The sequence below is a fragment of the Cariama cristata genome, unplaced genomic scaffold (assembly GCF_000690535.1).
Source record: "Cariama cristata isolate BGI_N322 unplaced genomic scaffold, ASM69053v1 scaffold45148, whole genome shotgun sequence".
In the NCBI taxonomy this organism is placed as follows: domain Eukaryota; kingdom Metazoa; phylum Chordata; class Aves; order Cariamiformes; family Cariamidae; genus Cariama; species Cariama cristata.
In genome coordinates this window covers 16,372-32,893 of record NW_009630407.1, presented here as the reverse complement: position 1 = coordinate 32,893, position 16,522 = coordinate 16,372, and the positions used below count along the sequence as shown (strand labels likewise).

Sequence of the window (16,522 nt, the reverse complement as noted above, 5' to 3'; positions counted from 1 at the left end):
CACCTCTTTGTGTTTCTGGCATAGAAGGGGTCTCTGAAAATACACTTTTGTTAGGAGCAGCACCTATGCCTAGAGCATTCAGCTGCAGAGAAGTTGTGTTCCAGACTTTGTTCTTAAGTCTCAACTAAGAGGGCATCGTGCATTGCCTTACCACCACCTTCTGTCTTTTATAAATGTTTCAGTCCTCTCTTAAATGGCCTGCGGCACTGCTGTATTGACCCCACAGCTGCTGGATCTGCTGTCTTATGTTGTCAACAGACTCAAGAATCAACATTTTAAACTGCCTGTATTAGACACTGCTGCTATGGCATTGACACATTTTCCTCTTTGTCTAAGCATACTATTTTTACTTTTTTTCTGGAAGTGTTAGATCAGTTGCCTTTTATTCCATTTTGGGTTTCAGTGTTCCGTTACGGGCAATGCATTCAGAAATTACTGCATAGCTTATTGAACAATTGAACATGACATTAAGGGCAGATTGCTATTAAGGAAGCAGAAGCATCTATTTGAACTACCCAGAGGCCTAGTTTTCAGGTGTCCCCTTTGGGACTTCTACTCTATGATATCAGGTCTCCTCATTTGAGTTCATAGTTCTTAAGAAACATCTCTGAACACTATTTTCATTGTTTGCTCACAATGGTATCATTTGTATAAACAGCCGGCCATCTAACTCTTGGGGTACTCTCTGCATGTTTTAATTAGAACTCCTTTTTGCAGGACAAAAGCTGAGCTAGATCAAGAAGCTCTGATCAGTGGAAACCTGGCAACTGAAGCTAACCTGATCATTCTCGATATGCAAGAGAACATCATCCAGGTGGGAAACAGCAGAGCTGGCTTGGTACCAATCCCTGCTTCCTCAGAAGCCAGTGGAAGCAAGATTCATTTCTCCTTTCATTTCTCAGGCAGTACAAAATGTTTTAATTAGAGATCTTCTGTAAACTTGTATAATCTTGAAGAGAAAAAAAAAGATTAAGGAGAATAAATCCAAAGATGAGGTTGCTACCTGCCTTACACCGTTGCCACAAGCTCCTTCTACTGTAGGGCATTGCACTACTGTGAATGAAAGGGAAATCTACTCCCTTCTCTTCAGCAGATATTGTTGAAAGCTATTTCCACCATTTCGCTGTGATCCTGGAGTTTGGAGAGGATGAGGAAAGAAAAACCTTCATTTATGCTAGGAATGTATCTGAAGATATTAGTAATTTGGAACTGGACTGCTGGGTGGCCTTTGGTCATACTTGCATGTATGATCCTGTGAGACAAAAGGATTTAGCTTTGACTCCCACAGAGTGCTCAGTGCAGGAAAGTATCTTCCACCTGCATGGAGTCCCGAAAAGAGTTATGCTCCCCTAGAGTGAAGTAACGTACAGAACTTACTTAACTTCTAGGAGTCAGATGCAGTAAAATTTCACCCGTCCTTTGACAGCATTGGAACCATGGTAGTTGACTCTGCTTAGACATGATCTCCTGGTTTAAGAGAGACACTCCAAATTCATGGGTATGAGTATACTACTGTTGGAGCAACATGCATGTTCATAGACAGCAAGGACGAACCTTCATTCTTAAAAACCTGTTAGTAGAAAAGCATTTAGCTGCTAGACTGTTATAGTACTAGGCATGATTTTTGCATGACACCACTTAGAGCACCTAGTCTCCCCACTATTTGGGTTGTAGGTTTGATGAGAGCGTATATGTATGCCTATTTAGCCTATGTGCCCAGGAAATCAGAGCATGAGGAGGCAAGGGTTCTTGCCCGCTACAGGGTCACTTCCTGATCCAAGGTACATGAAAGATTGGACAGAAGGTGGACGGAGCTTCAAGACTTGCTACAGAAGGTGGCTGAGATTAAAAATGCATTGGAGGGTCTGTAGATATCAAGAAATGTTTGGGACATTTTGCCCTCTGTCTTCCTGATCACTACAAAAGTATTTTGAAATTCCTCTGAGGCAGATGTTAACAAATGAAAAAACTGCAATCTCTAAACTCCTGGATGCGTCTCATGGACAGGAGAGCAGAACTTCAGTTGCTATGTGCCAGTTTATTGCTGAATTACCTCATGCAGTTCTTGTTGTTTTTCTCCTCCATGTGTAGGCAAGCTTTGCAGCAGAGTGTAGAGACAATCTTCTGGGAGGAGTTTTGAAGGTCCTGGTAAATTCTCTTGGCTGTGATCAGAGCACCACTTACCTGACTCACTGCTTTGCTACACTCAGAGCACTCATTGCTAAGGTATGCTCTTGAGATACTTCTGTTTTCATGCTTCCAATCAAATTATTAGAGCAGCATTTCTAGAGCAGAACTGTGTGCATTCACTTATCACTTTTCCTTTGGCATTAGTGAAATACCTTTTGTATGTGTAAGTGCAAGTGCCTATCTATAGGGATGTTAAGAGACTTCTACAGCTGTTGTAAGGTTATTTCATTGACTACACGAGACAGAATAACTGAACCAGAATAATCTGGTGGTTTTAGCAGTCTACTTTTAAATATAGAAGATTTACTAATAAGAAGGTAAAAAATTCCGCTCCTTTTATTTCAAATACATTCTGAGTTTAATTAGGAATCTTAAAGCCAGGGATTGCACAGATTCCATAAAGTCAAATTTAAATTGTTTTATCATCAGGACTAGTTTCCAACCAGCTGGGCAGCAGAGAAATCAAAGCTAACTCATCAAAGATCAGGGGGATCATTATGGATTTCTACTTCTAACATAGGTTCCAAAATTCTAAGTAGATTCTAAGATGTTGGCAGACTTCATCTTTGTTCTGCCTGAAAACTAAGCCAAATTCTATTCCCTCTTTCATTTCTGTATCACCAATTAAAAAAAAAATTCAAAATGTATATGAGGACAGTATGTGACGCAACATTTTTCTATTATGGGTCATAATGGGCTAGGTGCTTCATGAGGCCTCTCTAAAATCTGTTTAAGATTCATTCTCCTACAAAGAAAAGCAGTTTCTCAAAGGAAAAATCCATGAAATGTGTTTTTTTTCCTTTAAACTATACTAAAATGCAAATAACAAACAGGATTGTCCTGCCCAATTGATACCTGTCTGCTGTTAAATGCAGATTGGCTGATGAAGCCTCATTACAGGGTAGATACCTGAGTAGTTATGAAACTCATTATTATGTTTTCATTGTACTTCGTCTTTGAAAGCTAATGTCCAATTACAATAATGAATTTTGTGAAGCAATCATTATTTTCATTGAAATAGATCTTCTAGTTAAGCTGACTCAGTTCTGTATTTTATGAAGCAAGCATTCCAATTATTTCTATTACACTGTAGGTATATAGTTGTTATTTTACAAATAAAAATGATAGAAACCTGTGCCAGCAGGCTTGTAATATAAATTAGACATAAAACAGTGAGATAATGGAGTGAAGAAAGGTTAAGAACTGGGAAATCGGCCTGCAAATGGGAAATGATATCTTGTCTTCTGCTCACACACCTTCATCAGCCCCATATATGTATATATGGTACTGGTGCATCTGTGCTGTCTACAGTGAGAGTTTCTTAGGACAGACACCCAGCCCCTGGGTTTATTGTCTGTGAGGCACGTTGTGGAGACACTGTAAAGGAGGTTCTGGCATGAAAGCTGGACAGTGGAAGTTTTGTGGCACACCATAGGAGGAAGAGCACGCTGGAGGGCTGGGGAAGGGTAGGGCGTTGATGCAAAAAGCTCGTAATTGCTCCCTACGCTTAAAGACGTATTTGCATGTTTCATCAACCATTATATATTCTGAAAATAGCAAATCCCCGTGCTTCTAACAATTTTGCATATTTGATATTTTCAAAAGCTCCTGGAGCCATGGGACTCAGAAATTTTTTTATTCTCTGTCTTTCCGTTGCTCTTTTTCAAAACACAAAGGCTATTTTCAAACCCTTCTTCTCTGTAGAAGAGCTTGAAAATGGAACCTATAGCATCGCAGGAATCAGAAGTCCAAATAAAAAGAAGTATAAAATCTAGTTTTTGCAAATTTTACTCTTTGTCTGAATCCTATGATTTTTATGCACTAAGTTAATGATATTTTAATGGCCAGAAATGAGAGTAATGAATGTTTTCTTCTCTGTCTCCCTTAGTTTGGAGATTTCCTGTTTGAAGAGGAGGTCGAACAGTGTGCTGACCTGTGTCAAAGAGTTCTCCATCACTGCAGCAGCAGCATAGATATTACACGGACTCAAGCCTGTGCTACTCTTTATCTCCTCATGAGATACAGCTTCAGCTCTACTAGTGTAAGATTTTGAGAACAGCAGTATGTTTTGTGCCACCTTTTGTTGTGATCAACTGAAACTGAAACTGAAGTTGTGACAGCAAGTGGAACGCATCCACAAACAAACAGTCGTGTGTTATGCTGTTTCACACATTTGAGCCAGAAGAAACGATACAAGTGTAGAGGGAAAGTAGTTTTAATTATTGTTCATTATTCTGTGACTTTTTCTGTGACATCTGTAAATGCATCTTCAAATGGAACAGCGTTAGGCCTCTGATAGCAAGAACTATACAAAGCATAAGCAATACTCTTAATTTTGTCACTTTCTTTTTTCCACTCCTGTGTTAGAACTACTTAAACCGAGTTCTATTCTAATGCAATTACAACCTAAGTAGAACTACTGTATGCTTGTATTACTGGGAATTCTTCACTGCCCCCTTGGTCTCAGGACTAGGCTCTGATTCTTACCACCCATATGGAGCAAAATATGTATGTATTCATGTAGGTTCAAAATGTCCTAGCACAAAAGGACAAGCATTAGCATTTTGGATAGCATCTGATCTTGAACAGCATTTTCTTCCCTAGTTGTTACTTTAAAAGCCTTGAATATGTAAAAAGTGTGGGCTTTGCAGGAGGAAAATGTGCCTCTGAGACACCATGATCAGCAAGGCGTAGTGCATCACCAAGTGAGGCCCTCAGCGGCCTTTTGCTTCACAGACTTGTTTCCAGAATGTTTAACAGTCCTGCCTCCTCCTCTTCTCCTCTGTGGGTGGCCTGATCTACACACCCACTGGTCTGTGCAGAGGGGGAAAGAGATGCTTCTAACTTCCCCTTATCTCAAGAACTGTATGTATTCCAAGGAGCGTTCTTGCCCCAAAGTATGGACATGTCAGCATTAGGGAACTTTGGCTTACCCAGGTAAAATAGGACGGGTTTTGATGCACCAGAGGCCACTTGTGTGAGCAGTGAGTTTAACGCATTCAATGCGGCAGGAGGAAGTGGATTTGGTTTATACGATAGACAGAGACATGTGAACCGATGTGCATGGTGCACTGCAGCCATCATTGTTTCATGTTTTTGTTTTTTCTTCTGAAAGAGTTTTACAAGAGTGAAGATGCAGGTGACCATGTCACTAGCCTCTCTGGTTGGAAAATCACCTGAGTTTAATGAGGAATTCCTTCGACGGTCCTTACGAACCATCCTAGCCTATGCAGAGGAAGATGTGGATATGCAGGCAACTCCATTCCCCATTCAGGTCAAATCTTTTATGACATCTGTGGCTTTTATCACGAGCTTTCACATAGGAATGTGCTTGGAGCAAGTACTAGATCTTCGTCTTCCATAGCAATGAAAATAAGGATACAGAGGTTATTGCATGTGTTTATTTCTAACACAACAATAAGTGGGGAGGAAGTAGAGGACATAATTCCATAGAATAAATTCTTAAGAAGTTCCACTGAAATAACATTACAGGAGAATCATCTCTTAGCTCTGTGTACAGCTTTCTTCTAGACCACATCAGGAAAGGTACCCTGTAAGAGTTTCCCAAGATACAATTTGATTCATTATGTTTTCAGCCAGGTAGCATCCTGGAAACTTGTCTCCCTTTGTTAATTCATATGGTGGCAGCTATAATGAAAAACATTTCAGACAACTGTGAGATGCTTTGCTGAAATTCTTACATTAACTCAGCTTGTGCTGAAGACTTACAAAAACATCTGTTTGTTATCAGATCACAGATCAACTAAAACTGAACTCCATTAGCACATAGGTTTTACTTTTTTTCATTCAGAAATAAACAGATCAAAGGATTCCAGCTCATTTTGTTTAGTTAAAATGCCTGTATAAGATTTGCTATGTCAGCAGTCTTCGCTGCATTGAGTAGAGTTGGACAAACATATCTTGTAGTGATTCAGCATCCTGATATTTCCTTGGCTAAGAAGGACTAAGAGAGAGTAACATCATCTGGTGCAGATGCTGTTATTTTTCTAGAAGGGAAAAAATAAACACCTGAGAAATGTATGTTGACCTTTGTATTACTGCAGGTAGAGGAGCTGCTGTGTAATCTGAACAGCATCCTGTCAGATACGGTGAAAATGAGGGAATTTCAGGAAGATCCAGAGATGCTTATGGATCTCATGTACAGGTGAATTGGTTTAGAATTGCTACTGGGGAAATTCTGCGGTGAGGTGAGCACAAGAACTGTGCATTTTAGGGACAAGCTGTGGACAAACCCTCTAGCTGTTCTGTTTGTGTACATTCCCGTGTTAGCGCAGCTGATCGGTCACAGGGGACCCAGGCTGCTGGAGTGAGCATGTTGTGGTGAAGCCACTGGGAGATGGGCATAGATGTTGGCAAGGATGGGAGTCAGGGACTGATGAACACTGAAGAGTCTTGCGTTCAGCAGTTTTACTCTCCTCATAGCCCCTGTGTGTCCTACCTACCTCTGCCTAACCATTTCTCTTGCCCAGTGCCTAGTGAGTCTTAGGGAACATAGACAGAGGTGTCTCTTTGCATTCAACCCAGGTGGAGAATTATAAAGGTTCTTTCTGGTTTTTGAGAAGAAGTGATCGTTCACACCTCCTTTCTGCCCTGTGTTCTTAGAATTGCCAAAGGATACCAGACATCGCCTGACTTGAGGCTGACTTGGCTGCGGAACATGGCAGAGAAGCACACCAAGAGAAAGTGCTACACAGAAGCAGCCATGTGTCTGGTCCATGCTGCAGCGCTGGTGGCAGAATATCTCAGCATCCTTGAAGATCGAAACTATCTCCCAGTGGGTAGTGTCAGCTTTCAGGTAAGAAAAGCTCTGACAGCTTAAGGCTGGGATGGCCTGTTCTGGTGTGTGTATTCCTTCTTGTGTGTCAAGCAGAGTAGAGGTGCATGTATGGGGTCGAAAAGTTACAATTGCAGAGTATCCATCACGACTCTTGGTAGGTTGTTCCGATGATTTATGCTTACTCTTGAAAACTGATACTTTAGTATCTGGCTGTCTCTAGCTTCTGTTTCCAGCAGTTGGATGCTGTAATCTCTTGTTTGCTAAGTAGAACCCCTCTATTATCACATCTCTTTTCTTAGGGCAGTTAGTTATCAACAGTGACAGGCGCATCTTTCAAACTTCTTTCTCATACTCTAGGTAATTGGAGCTACTCAGTTGTTCTAGGCATGTTCTCTGATCCTTTGACTTGTCCTCCAGTTACTAGCCAACACCCTTTTGACTGATGAATGACACAATCACTCTAGTCTGTATGCAGTCACATCAAAGTCAAGTAAAAATGTCCCATAAATTCTTTCAGCCTGGGAAGTATCTCTCAGTTTGTTTCTCCAAAGAGAAACTGGAGAAACTGGCATTGGTGAGCTCTCTATTCAGTAGTACATTGATCTTCTCCAGAGAGTTTTCTTGGGTTTTGTTTTTCGCCCTTCTTTTCTACATCTCATAGACAGCATAACTCTTTGTTGTTTGAGTTAGACATTTTGAAATACAGATTTTATATGTCATTTATCAGATTATACAGTTGTAGTTACCTTTACCTGAACTGAGTTCATGTGCAAATTCAGTGATTTTACTGGTGTTTTTCATATATTATTAAAAATAGAAATGGCTGAACCCTTAAAATATTCTTATGTGTTGATGATTCTTCCTTTACCATTATCGTCTAAGACTAGTGAAGACCATTTTTCATTTACAGAGTGTTTGCTGCAATGATTATGAATCATTCCAACTAATTAGTGGAAATGTTTTGCAGAGTCAACTCAGATGTTGTATAGACACCTACTGTTTGGACATTATTGCCTTTATGAGATTGTAATCTCTTTAAAAGTATCAGGTTTCTATAGTCTGGTGATGATTCAGATTAATTACAATACCTTTAATTTTTTCTCTAGTAAAATTTTGTATCAGTATTTCCACCACTTTGTCCTGGATGCAGACGAATAAACCTACCACTATCTGCTCATCTTGTTTACTTTTTAAAAAATGTAGTCCGCAAAGCATACTTCCTCCTCTGGAACTTCCCCAGTTTTCTAAAACGTACGGTAACTCAGTATTCACTGCCTGAATACTGTTTTGCTTAGCTCTTTTAAACTCATAAGGAGCACATTTTATGATCCAGGTGATTTTGAAATGGCTAACACTAGTAGTTGGTACATTCATCATCCCTTGATATAACCATACCATCTAGGGATTTTTCCCCTTCAGAATAGTAAGTAGCCGTACCACCTGACTTTTTTTTCCCCTTCAGAACAGTAAATGTGAACATAATTGAACCACTTGGCATTTTGCATTGAATTTAGTATGTTAGGCGTTAGTACCTGCAATTCCACCTTAGCAATCAGGAGATGGACTAGTGTTATTCTTAAATTCCTTTACTCTTAAGATAGCTGTGTATACTCATTTTACTGGCTAAACTTCTGGCCACGGATTTATACTTCTGCCATTTTGCATCACTTACCAGTTTTGTGTACTTCCTAACTTCTAATTTCCATTTGTTACTTCTTTTTCTTCTTTTCTCCCTAGTTGTTACATACTATCATCATTTAAATATAGGTGAAATCTGCATTCCCTTCCCAGTGTCATCCTGCTCCAAGGCTGCCTTAAATGCTTGTAATCTCGCACACTTGACCACAATGCAATTCCTCCTTCTATTGCTCCCAGATTATGCAGATTGCCATGAATGGGTATGTTTCCAGTTATTTTAGAGAACTGAAGTCTATTCTACAAGGCATTAGGCGAGCAAAAACTTAGAAGCTTAAAAACAGCACATCAATCTCTCTCATCAAAATGCTTGTGTAAATAGATGTCTGCCAAAGGAACAGTTGCTCCATAGGAGAGAGGTAATAAAATGCCTTAATGACCAGAAACCCATTACACAACTTGTTATCTGACAGCATAATTTTGAATTTCAGTTTGCTTAATAGCAATAATTAACTATAATAACACTGCGTTTTTACAAAGCCTTTCAGGAGAAAAGCTCACATTCTTTACAAACAGGTTTGTGTTTTGTGGCATGTGTGAAGATCCTGTTCAGATGACCTTGATGAAAGAGAGAAACACTATTCAGACTGTCTCTGCTTTACCTGTAGTTCCAGATCTCACTTACTAACTCTTTCTGTGTCCATTTCTTCATTTAACTCAGATATTAAATTAACTAATATTAGTGATATATATTTAGTTGTGGAATTGAGGGTGATAATAATGTGTATAAAAAAAGATTACTCTGGATGGGCAGTAGTGTTATCTCCTTTTACAGATGAGTAAAATGAAGCAGCAAAGGATTAAATCAGTTGACCTAAGTCTTCAGCAGTGGCTCTGTTGGCATCCAGAAAACTCATTGTCAGTAGAGTAATGCTTTTCCTTATACTGTGCCAGACAAAACTGTATATACTTCCCTCTGTGCAATCAAAACTCTCCCTCAAAATCAGAATGGGATCACTTTCAGTTAAATTCCCTTTGAGCTTAATTCATGTTTACACTAAATCCCTTTTGCAAGTGATAAGGGAGACTTTGAGAGAGTATGAATTACATATGGACTGACTTTAAAGCCACTTACAACAGACAAGGACTTAGTATGTGTGTCTACCTGCTGAGACACAGGGCTAATTAGCCTGGGCTCAGCAGTAGGCTAATTCGACTGTGCTGTTTCGGGGATCGAGGTTACAGGCTACCCTAGCTGTATCTAACATGGTGATAAGGGCTGGGGATCACAGTAAAGCCCCTTGAGTTTACACAAGTGTTTCATTTCCCTAAAGAAAACTAGGCTTGTAAGGTCCAAAATAATTTCTGATGATATATATGGTAACTTATACATTGCCTTTATCATACAAGGGACATATAAAATTCTTCAATATGAAAGGTGAATCAAGGCAAAAGGTGAGTAAGGCATGTCCACTTTGCAAAAGATCATTCAAGCACCAGGAGTACATCATGAAAGCTCTCTCTACTAGAATGTGTGGACTGTAAAACATGGAAATGCATGCCTGATATTAGTTATTACAGATTCAAAGACAAAGAAGACACAATTAGTGTCTGTGACTTTCTTGGTTACTTTCATAAATAAATCATTCCTCTGGACTCTTCCACTTGCTACAAAAAAAAAGAAAAGCCACCAAAGGCCACATGCCATTCTGTGAAAATGGGCCTTAATGACTACTATTACAGAAAGGGAAAACTGGAAATTGAGCTGCAGCATGGGCTGTGTCAGTTGCCCTAGGTATGTGCCAGGGAGGCTGTCTGGGTAAAGTCACTATCTTCAATGAGACTGATAGGTAAAAAGTGGTATGGGTGTGCTAAAACGTGCTGCAGTTTTCCCTCTGGCTGAAATTCAGACATATTCTTAACTTCTGCGAATGCTATCCTGAGCTTTGAGTCCTCCTCCTTCCAAAGGAGCTGACGTGATGTGCAGGCTAGGCACTGTGATGGCAGCATGGTTGGAGTAAATTTCACCCTTGGAGAAATAAATACATCCACAAAACTCAAGGGGGAAAGTCCCATGTTGCTAGTGATGCATGGTGCCAATTCTTTATCTGAAATCTGATCAACAGTAACAGCCCTCAGTGCCTTTGCCATTTCATAAAGACGCCTTTAAGGACGCAGCTAGCTAGCCAGCTGGCATCTATCCTGCTCTCAGATTGTCATTGCCAGTTTCTGCTGAAGCAAGACACTATGACACTGATTTAACTCCTTTTAATTACTAGCAAACTGAAGCTTGGAAGTTACATATGTTAGTTCCATACTGTATGAATACATATTTTAATGTTCATTTACATATATTTCTATGTATTATAAAATTTGTAATGTTGACACTACCCAGTGTCATTTATTCAAAGGGAACTTGAAGAACATAGACATGTTATTTCATGGTCTAGAATCTCACAGAGTGACTGAAACTGTGTGCTTTACCTAGTTTTATTTAAACACACAATAAGATTGTAAATTTAACAAGAAACCTAGTAAATTCTGCAGGATTAAAGTGTAATATGGCAAAGGCTGAAATGAGAAGCAGCATTCAGTTATTGCAGTTTTTAGAGCAATATTGTCTATGTCCTACTTTTCCTCTGCTTGCAGAAGTTAAATCAGCAACTTGAAAGTTCAGCTTCTTCAAGCATGTGGCAGGAGGTCTAGGGTGCAGCTTGGAATTTCCCACCCCCAGGAGCCAGCAGCAGGAAGGGCACGTTAGTTGTGACCCCTGTGGCATGGGAGGTTGAGCTCATTGCAGCTCCATGGAATTCCAGCCACCAAAGTGGGGGCAGTTTGTGACCTACAGGAGTCTGCTTTTTAAACCTGAGGCGAGAAAGAAGGTTTAGAATTCTTGTACCAAAACTCCTGATCTGCCATCTGCTGAGATTTATGACATTAGATTCACTTCTAAATGGAATTTAACAGTATATCCCCTGACTGCACTTGCATAATATCATTCTTCTTCCCATCATGTAAATATGTTGAAACTGTTTCTGCCTCGATCTTTATGAGACTGTTGTTCTGGGTTTCTGATTTCTCTGCTCTGATATATTTTAGAACATTTCGTCCAATGTGCTGGAGGAATCTGCTGTTTCAGATGATGTTTTGTCTCCAGATGAAGATGGTATATGTTCTGGGAGGTATTTCTCAGAAAGTGGCCTGGTAGGGCTGCTGGAACAAGCAGCAGAGCTCTTCAGCATGGTGAGTGAGGGCCAAAATATCAGAAGATGGAGTGGGGCTATCTGGGCCAGATCCATGGCTTATTTTCTTGCACATGAGGAAACAAACTCATATTACTAAACCAGGCTCCACAGATCCACCCCATTGCAAACAATAAGAGACAGAGACACATCTTACACATCTTATGGCTGACCCAGCCCTGCCTTAGCCAAGTTGGCTAAGCTAGGTTTTTCATGTAGCCTAGCTCAGCCATATATCCACCTCTACTGTGCAGACTACAGGCAGCATCAGCAGAAAGTGATTGGCCCAGGCATGAACCAAGCCTTTTGGTTGGTATTTTCATTGGATAGTACATTTAAGAAAAAGATCTTGCTTAAACTATGGATTTTAGAAAGCATGTGAGAGTTACTCCTATGATTTTACACAACATACAACCACCAGCCTCATAACCTACACTTACCATGTAAAGGGTCATGATATTAATACTCAAGTAGCTCATCATATTGCTGTAGTGTTAAAGAGGATACATGATTTAGTATCTCTGAAGATATCATTTGGGCTACTTCTGTCCAGATGCACCTCTGTTTGCCCTGAACCATACATGCTAAACAAATCCATTTCCTTCTGCTCATCTGCATTTCTAACTCTTCTAGCCCCTAAGTAGAAACCATGTGCTTTACACAGGAATTTGGGCGTGAGAGCCCAACAGATCAGAGATCCAAATTAGATCCAGTTTGCTGTTTGCAGCTCAGAACTACCCATTTACTATTACTAGTTTTTAGAAAGTTAAAACAAGTAACACAGCAGATTAAAAGATGAGTGCCCTAAATCCCCTTTTCAGCCAGGCCATTAATGAAGACCTAATTTCTTTCCAGAGTGGATGAGGATTCATTTATTTTCTGCTATTTTTTCCCTTTTTTTTTGGTCTTTTTGTTTTCTCCCAAGGGGGGATTGTATGAAACTGTGAATGAGGTCTACAAAATTGTCATCCCCATACTGGAAGCACATCGAGACTTCAGGAAGCTTACCTTGACACACAGCAAGCTACAGAAGGCCTTTGACAGCATTATTAATAAGGTACTCATGAGGCAAGGCACCGCTAGCAAGACACATTGCTGGGTTGCACTCTTTGTTTAAGACTGATGATAATAAAATTGTTCAACTGAAATGAATCCGTTTTCTTTTTCTAACAAAATCTTCCGTTTGCTTTGACCTACCTACAAAGGGTAGTCTACAGTGAAAAGAGGCTTTATCCTCTCTGTAGGAAAAAGCAGAGATGAGTATAAAACTGGTTTATAGTTACAGAAAAAGAGCTGAACAGGTCAAACTTAGAATAAGAACATGCATAATTTCACTTGGCCACATCAATTTAGGAAAAATAACTTTATTGTCCATTAACAAGTGTTTTCAGTTAGAAGAAATACAAAAGCCTGGCTAAATTCTCAGCACTCATACTCCCCCTTCTGTTTCTCCAGAGAATCTTATTGCTGAGTCTAGTCAGTTTCAAATTCTTGTCAGTTTACATTGTGAAATTTGGATTTTTTTTAATATGTATCCAATGGAATTAAAAAACCAGTTATTTTCTTTCACAAAAGCCACTTCATGATTAGCTTAAATTTTAAGTTAGGTTTCAGCCAAATGTCCCCCTAATTTGTATGCTTTCCTTCATGAATATATGCTTCTAACCCATCAGCACTGCTGATACATAGAACTGACTCTGAAATAGGGAAAATGTAGGATTAGTGGGTTTTCTTATACATCACTTGGGAAAAAAAAGGCATCCAAATGCTACAATGTTGACATTAAAAAAAAAAGCAATTACAAATTTCTTCTTTCTTTTTATCAATTAGGGTCAAAAACGAATGTTTGGAACTTATTTCCGTGTTGGTTTCTATGGATCCAAATTTGGCGACTTGGATGAGCAGGAATTTGTTTATAAGGAGCCTGCAATTACTAAACTTCCTGAGATTTCTCACAGATTAGAGGTAAAGAAAAAAATGTTGTGTTAATATAACCCCCAATGTTATGTCAGACTTTGTAATGAACCCACACGTTATAATAGTATTATTGCTATATTGAAATCAGTAACAAACTGATTTGTACTGTAGATTATTTCCTTTGTGTATATCCTTTCCATTTTAGCCCTTTTTACAGCATCATGATGAAAGTGATCCATTCTCTTGAGGCCATGTCTCTTATGGGCAGGTCTGTAATATATTGAATGATTTGATTTGATTTGAGCATACCAGATATTTGCTTTAGTATCTTTTCAGCTTTTTCATGGAACTGCAATGTTCCCTTCTGACTGCTTTACCTCGAGTTCTGCTTTTTTGTGAGCCACTCACACTGAACTTTGCTGGAAGACATCTTATGCTGGCCAGCTGTAGTTCATGAAGCAGTATACTGACTGTACAGAGCCCACAAATTGTCATGGTTACTCCTTTCTCCGAGAGGCATACAGATCATTGGCATTGTATTAAGGACTAAAAACACTCTGGAATAATTCTGTTTCCTTTCCAGGGATTTTATGGCCAGTGTTTTGGGGAGGATGCTGTGGAAGTGATTAAGGACTCTGCTCCTGTAGACAAAAGAAAGCTGGATCCTGGGAAAGTACCACTGAGAGTGTTGAGTGCTTTGTCACAGAAAAGAAAGGAAGAGAAGGGTATTCCCTTGAAACTTGCATGCTCAAACCAAAGTATAAAAACAAAAACCAACAACTTGGCTGTATCTCTGTGCCTCTGTGAAAGGCCTAGTTTGGTAGCTTGCCATGGAGTGTGGAAATTAGTTCTAAACTCTGGTCCCTGCTCTGGCTCTAATCCCGAGGGTTAAGCTGTGCCCTCGTCAGAGGCAAGTTTCGTCAACTCTGAAGAAGAGAAAGAGCCCAAAGGATTTGCAGCTCTGTGCTCTTCCAGACCATACTTAGCCGATGCTGCCTATGAGATATTTCACATATGCCATTGCTCTTACACTTCTTGGTTTGTAAAGTACTGTAATGGTTCTTCCCTCTTTTCTCAGGCATACATACAAATTACTTTTGTGGAGCCATATTTTGATGAGTATGAGATGAAAGACAGGGTAACCTATTTTGAGAAGAATTTCAACCTCTGTCGGTTCATGTATACTACGCCTTTCACCATGGATGGGCGCCCCAGAGGAGAGCTTAGCGAGCAATACAAGAGGAACACCATCCTAACCACGATGCATGCTTTCCCCTACATCAAAACTAGAATCAACGTCATCCAAAAAGAGGAGGTAATTGGGTTTTGAGGATAGATGTAATTTCTCAGGGGCTGAAGGAGTCTCGAGGTGGGAATATTTTCAAATTCTGTGCTTGGCAGAAAAAAAGAAGGCTGAATTTCTCAGACATATTACTCTCATAAATAGGAATAGCATAGAATGGATAGACAGATGCAAGATGGGTATTTACTATGGAGAAGACAAGAAAGCGAGTGTATGTTGTTCTGACCTCCTGGTTATAGTGCTGTGTGGGAGCATGTGTGGAGCTCTATTTGTGGCTGTACTTCTATCTGATAAAGTACATTCAAAGAACTAAACTGGGCTTAGATCTGGTTTAGAGACAGGGAAGCTTTATAAAGGCAGAAAGTGCAAAACCATTTCAGACATGAATTCAGTATCTTAGAATAATTAATTTATGCAAACAGAGTCAGATCCACATCCTGTTCTTGCAAATGGTAAGATGTCAAAGAGCTTTGGATCAAATGCAGCATCTACCAAAATGACATTTAGATTGAACAGCCTTCCTGGCTTTCACAGCTACTGCTTTTGGCATGGGAGAATGATAGTGGTACTGCCAGATTTAGAACAAGTCAACTGCAAGCATGATTCAGGTAATGAAGTATCTTTTCTTCCATTTCCATTAGTTTATTTTAACACCAATTGAAGTTGCTATTGAAGATATGCAGAAAAAAACTCAGGAACTAACTGCAGCCACCAACCAGGAACCACCAGATGCCAAAATGCTCCAGATGGTTTTGCAGGGCTCAGTTGGAGCCACTGTAAATCAGGTAAGGGACCCAAATAAGCCAGATAAAGAGTTTCTGCATACTTTTCTCATTGTGCTTTCTTTTTCGCTCTCATCTCTTCGTCTGGAAGAAGTACATCTAGTCAGATGCATTTAGTTTAGACACAATGTACATTTAAACTTCGTCCCTCGATACTTAGTCATTGTATACTGCTCATTAGGTATGCTTTTGGTGAAGGTGCTGGTGCAAGTGCTGCCTTGGTTGTAGGTGCAGAAACTCACAGAAGCCTTGTGAATGCATCCAAGAATTTTCCATTTCTAGCACACTAGCCACCTCAGCCATTTTGTTCACTTCAGGTGTGTCCTTGGGGAATGGGAATAATAATAAAAAAGCTGCTGTAGGATCACCACGAACTCCCAGTTTCACAGAAGATACATGAATTCAAGACCTAAGTGCCCCAAAAGAAAGTGGAGATGCAATAATTATAACCTAAATATGCCTGCTAACAAAAAAAAAGGCAATTAAAAAAAAAATTTGAATGGAAGAAAGTAACCATAACTGAGAGAAAACTTGGCATTATCCACAATTTCACAGAGCTTGGTTTTTTTGCTGAAAGTCTAAATACTCTCAGTTTCTCCAGATTCTTCATCAGCCAAAGCCCCTAGTGTGAAGTAACACGTTGTAAGCTTTGGAA

General features: G+C 39.7%; 1 protein-coding gene across 1 annotated transcript in view; it reads left to right on the top strand.

Annotated features, from left to right (window-relative positions):
* The window catches only part of DOCK8 (dedicator of cytokinesis 8), a gene marked incomplete at its 5' end in the record, with an annotated part of 32,110 nt that overhangs the window by 13,181 nt on the left and 2,407 nt on the right, over positions 1 to 16,522 (top strand). The window contains 12 exons of the mRNA XM_009705495.1: positions 718 to 814; positions 2,092 to 2,226; positions 4,079 to 4,231; positions 5,306 to 5,464; positions 6,255 to 6,355; positions 6,814 to 7,006; positions 11,723 to 11,866; positions 12,791 to 12,922; positions 13,696 to 13,830; positions 14,366 to 14,455; positions 14,861 to 15,097; positions 15,727 to 15,870. Coding sequence (XP_009703797.1) covers positions 718 to 814; positions 2,092 to 2,226; positions 4,079 to 4,231; positions 5,306 to 5,464; positions 6,255 to 6,355; positions 6,814 to 7,006; positions 11,723 to 11,866; positions 12,791 to 12,922; positions 13,696 to 13,830; positions 14,366 to 14,455; positions 14,861 to 15,097; positions 15,727 to 15,870 — 1,720 coding nt within the window. The remainder of the gene's footprint in view (positions 1 to 717; positions 815 to 2,091; positions 2,227 to 4,078; positions 4,232 to 5,305; positions 5,465 to 6,254; positions 6,356 to 6,813; positions 7,007 to 11,722; positions 11,867 to 12,790; positions 12,923 to 13,695; positions 13,831 to 14,365; positions 14,456 to 14,860; positions 15,098 to 15,726; positions 15,871 to 16,522) is intronic.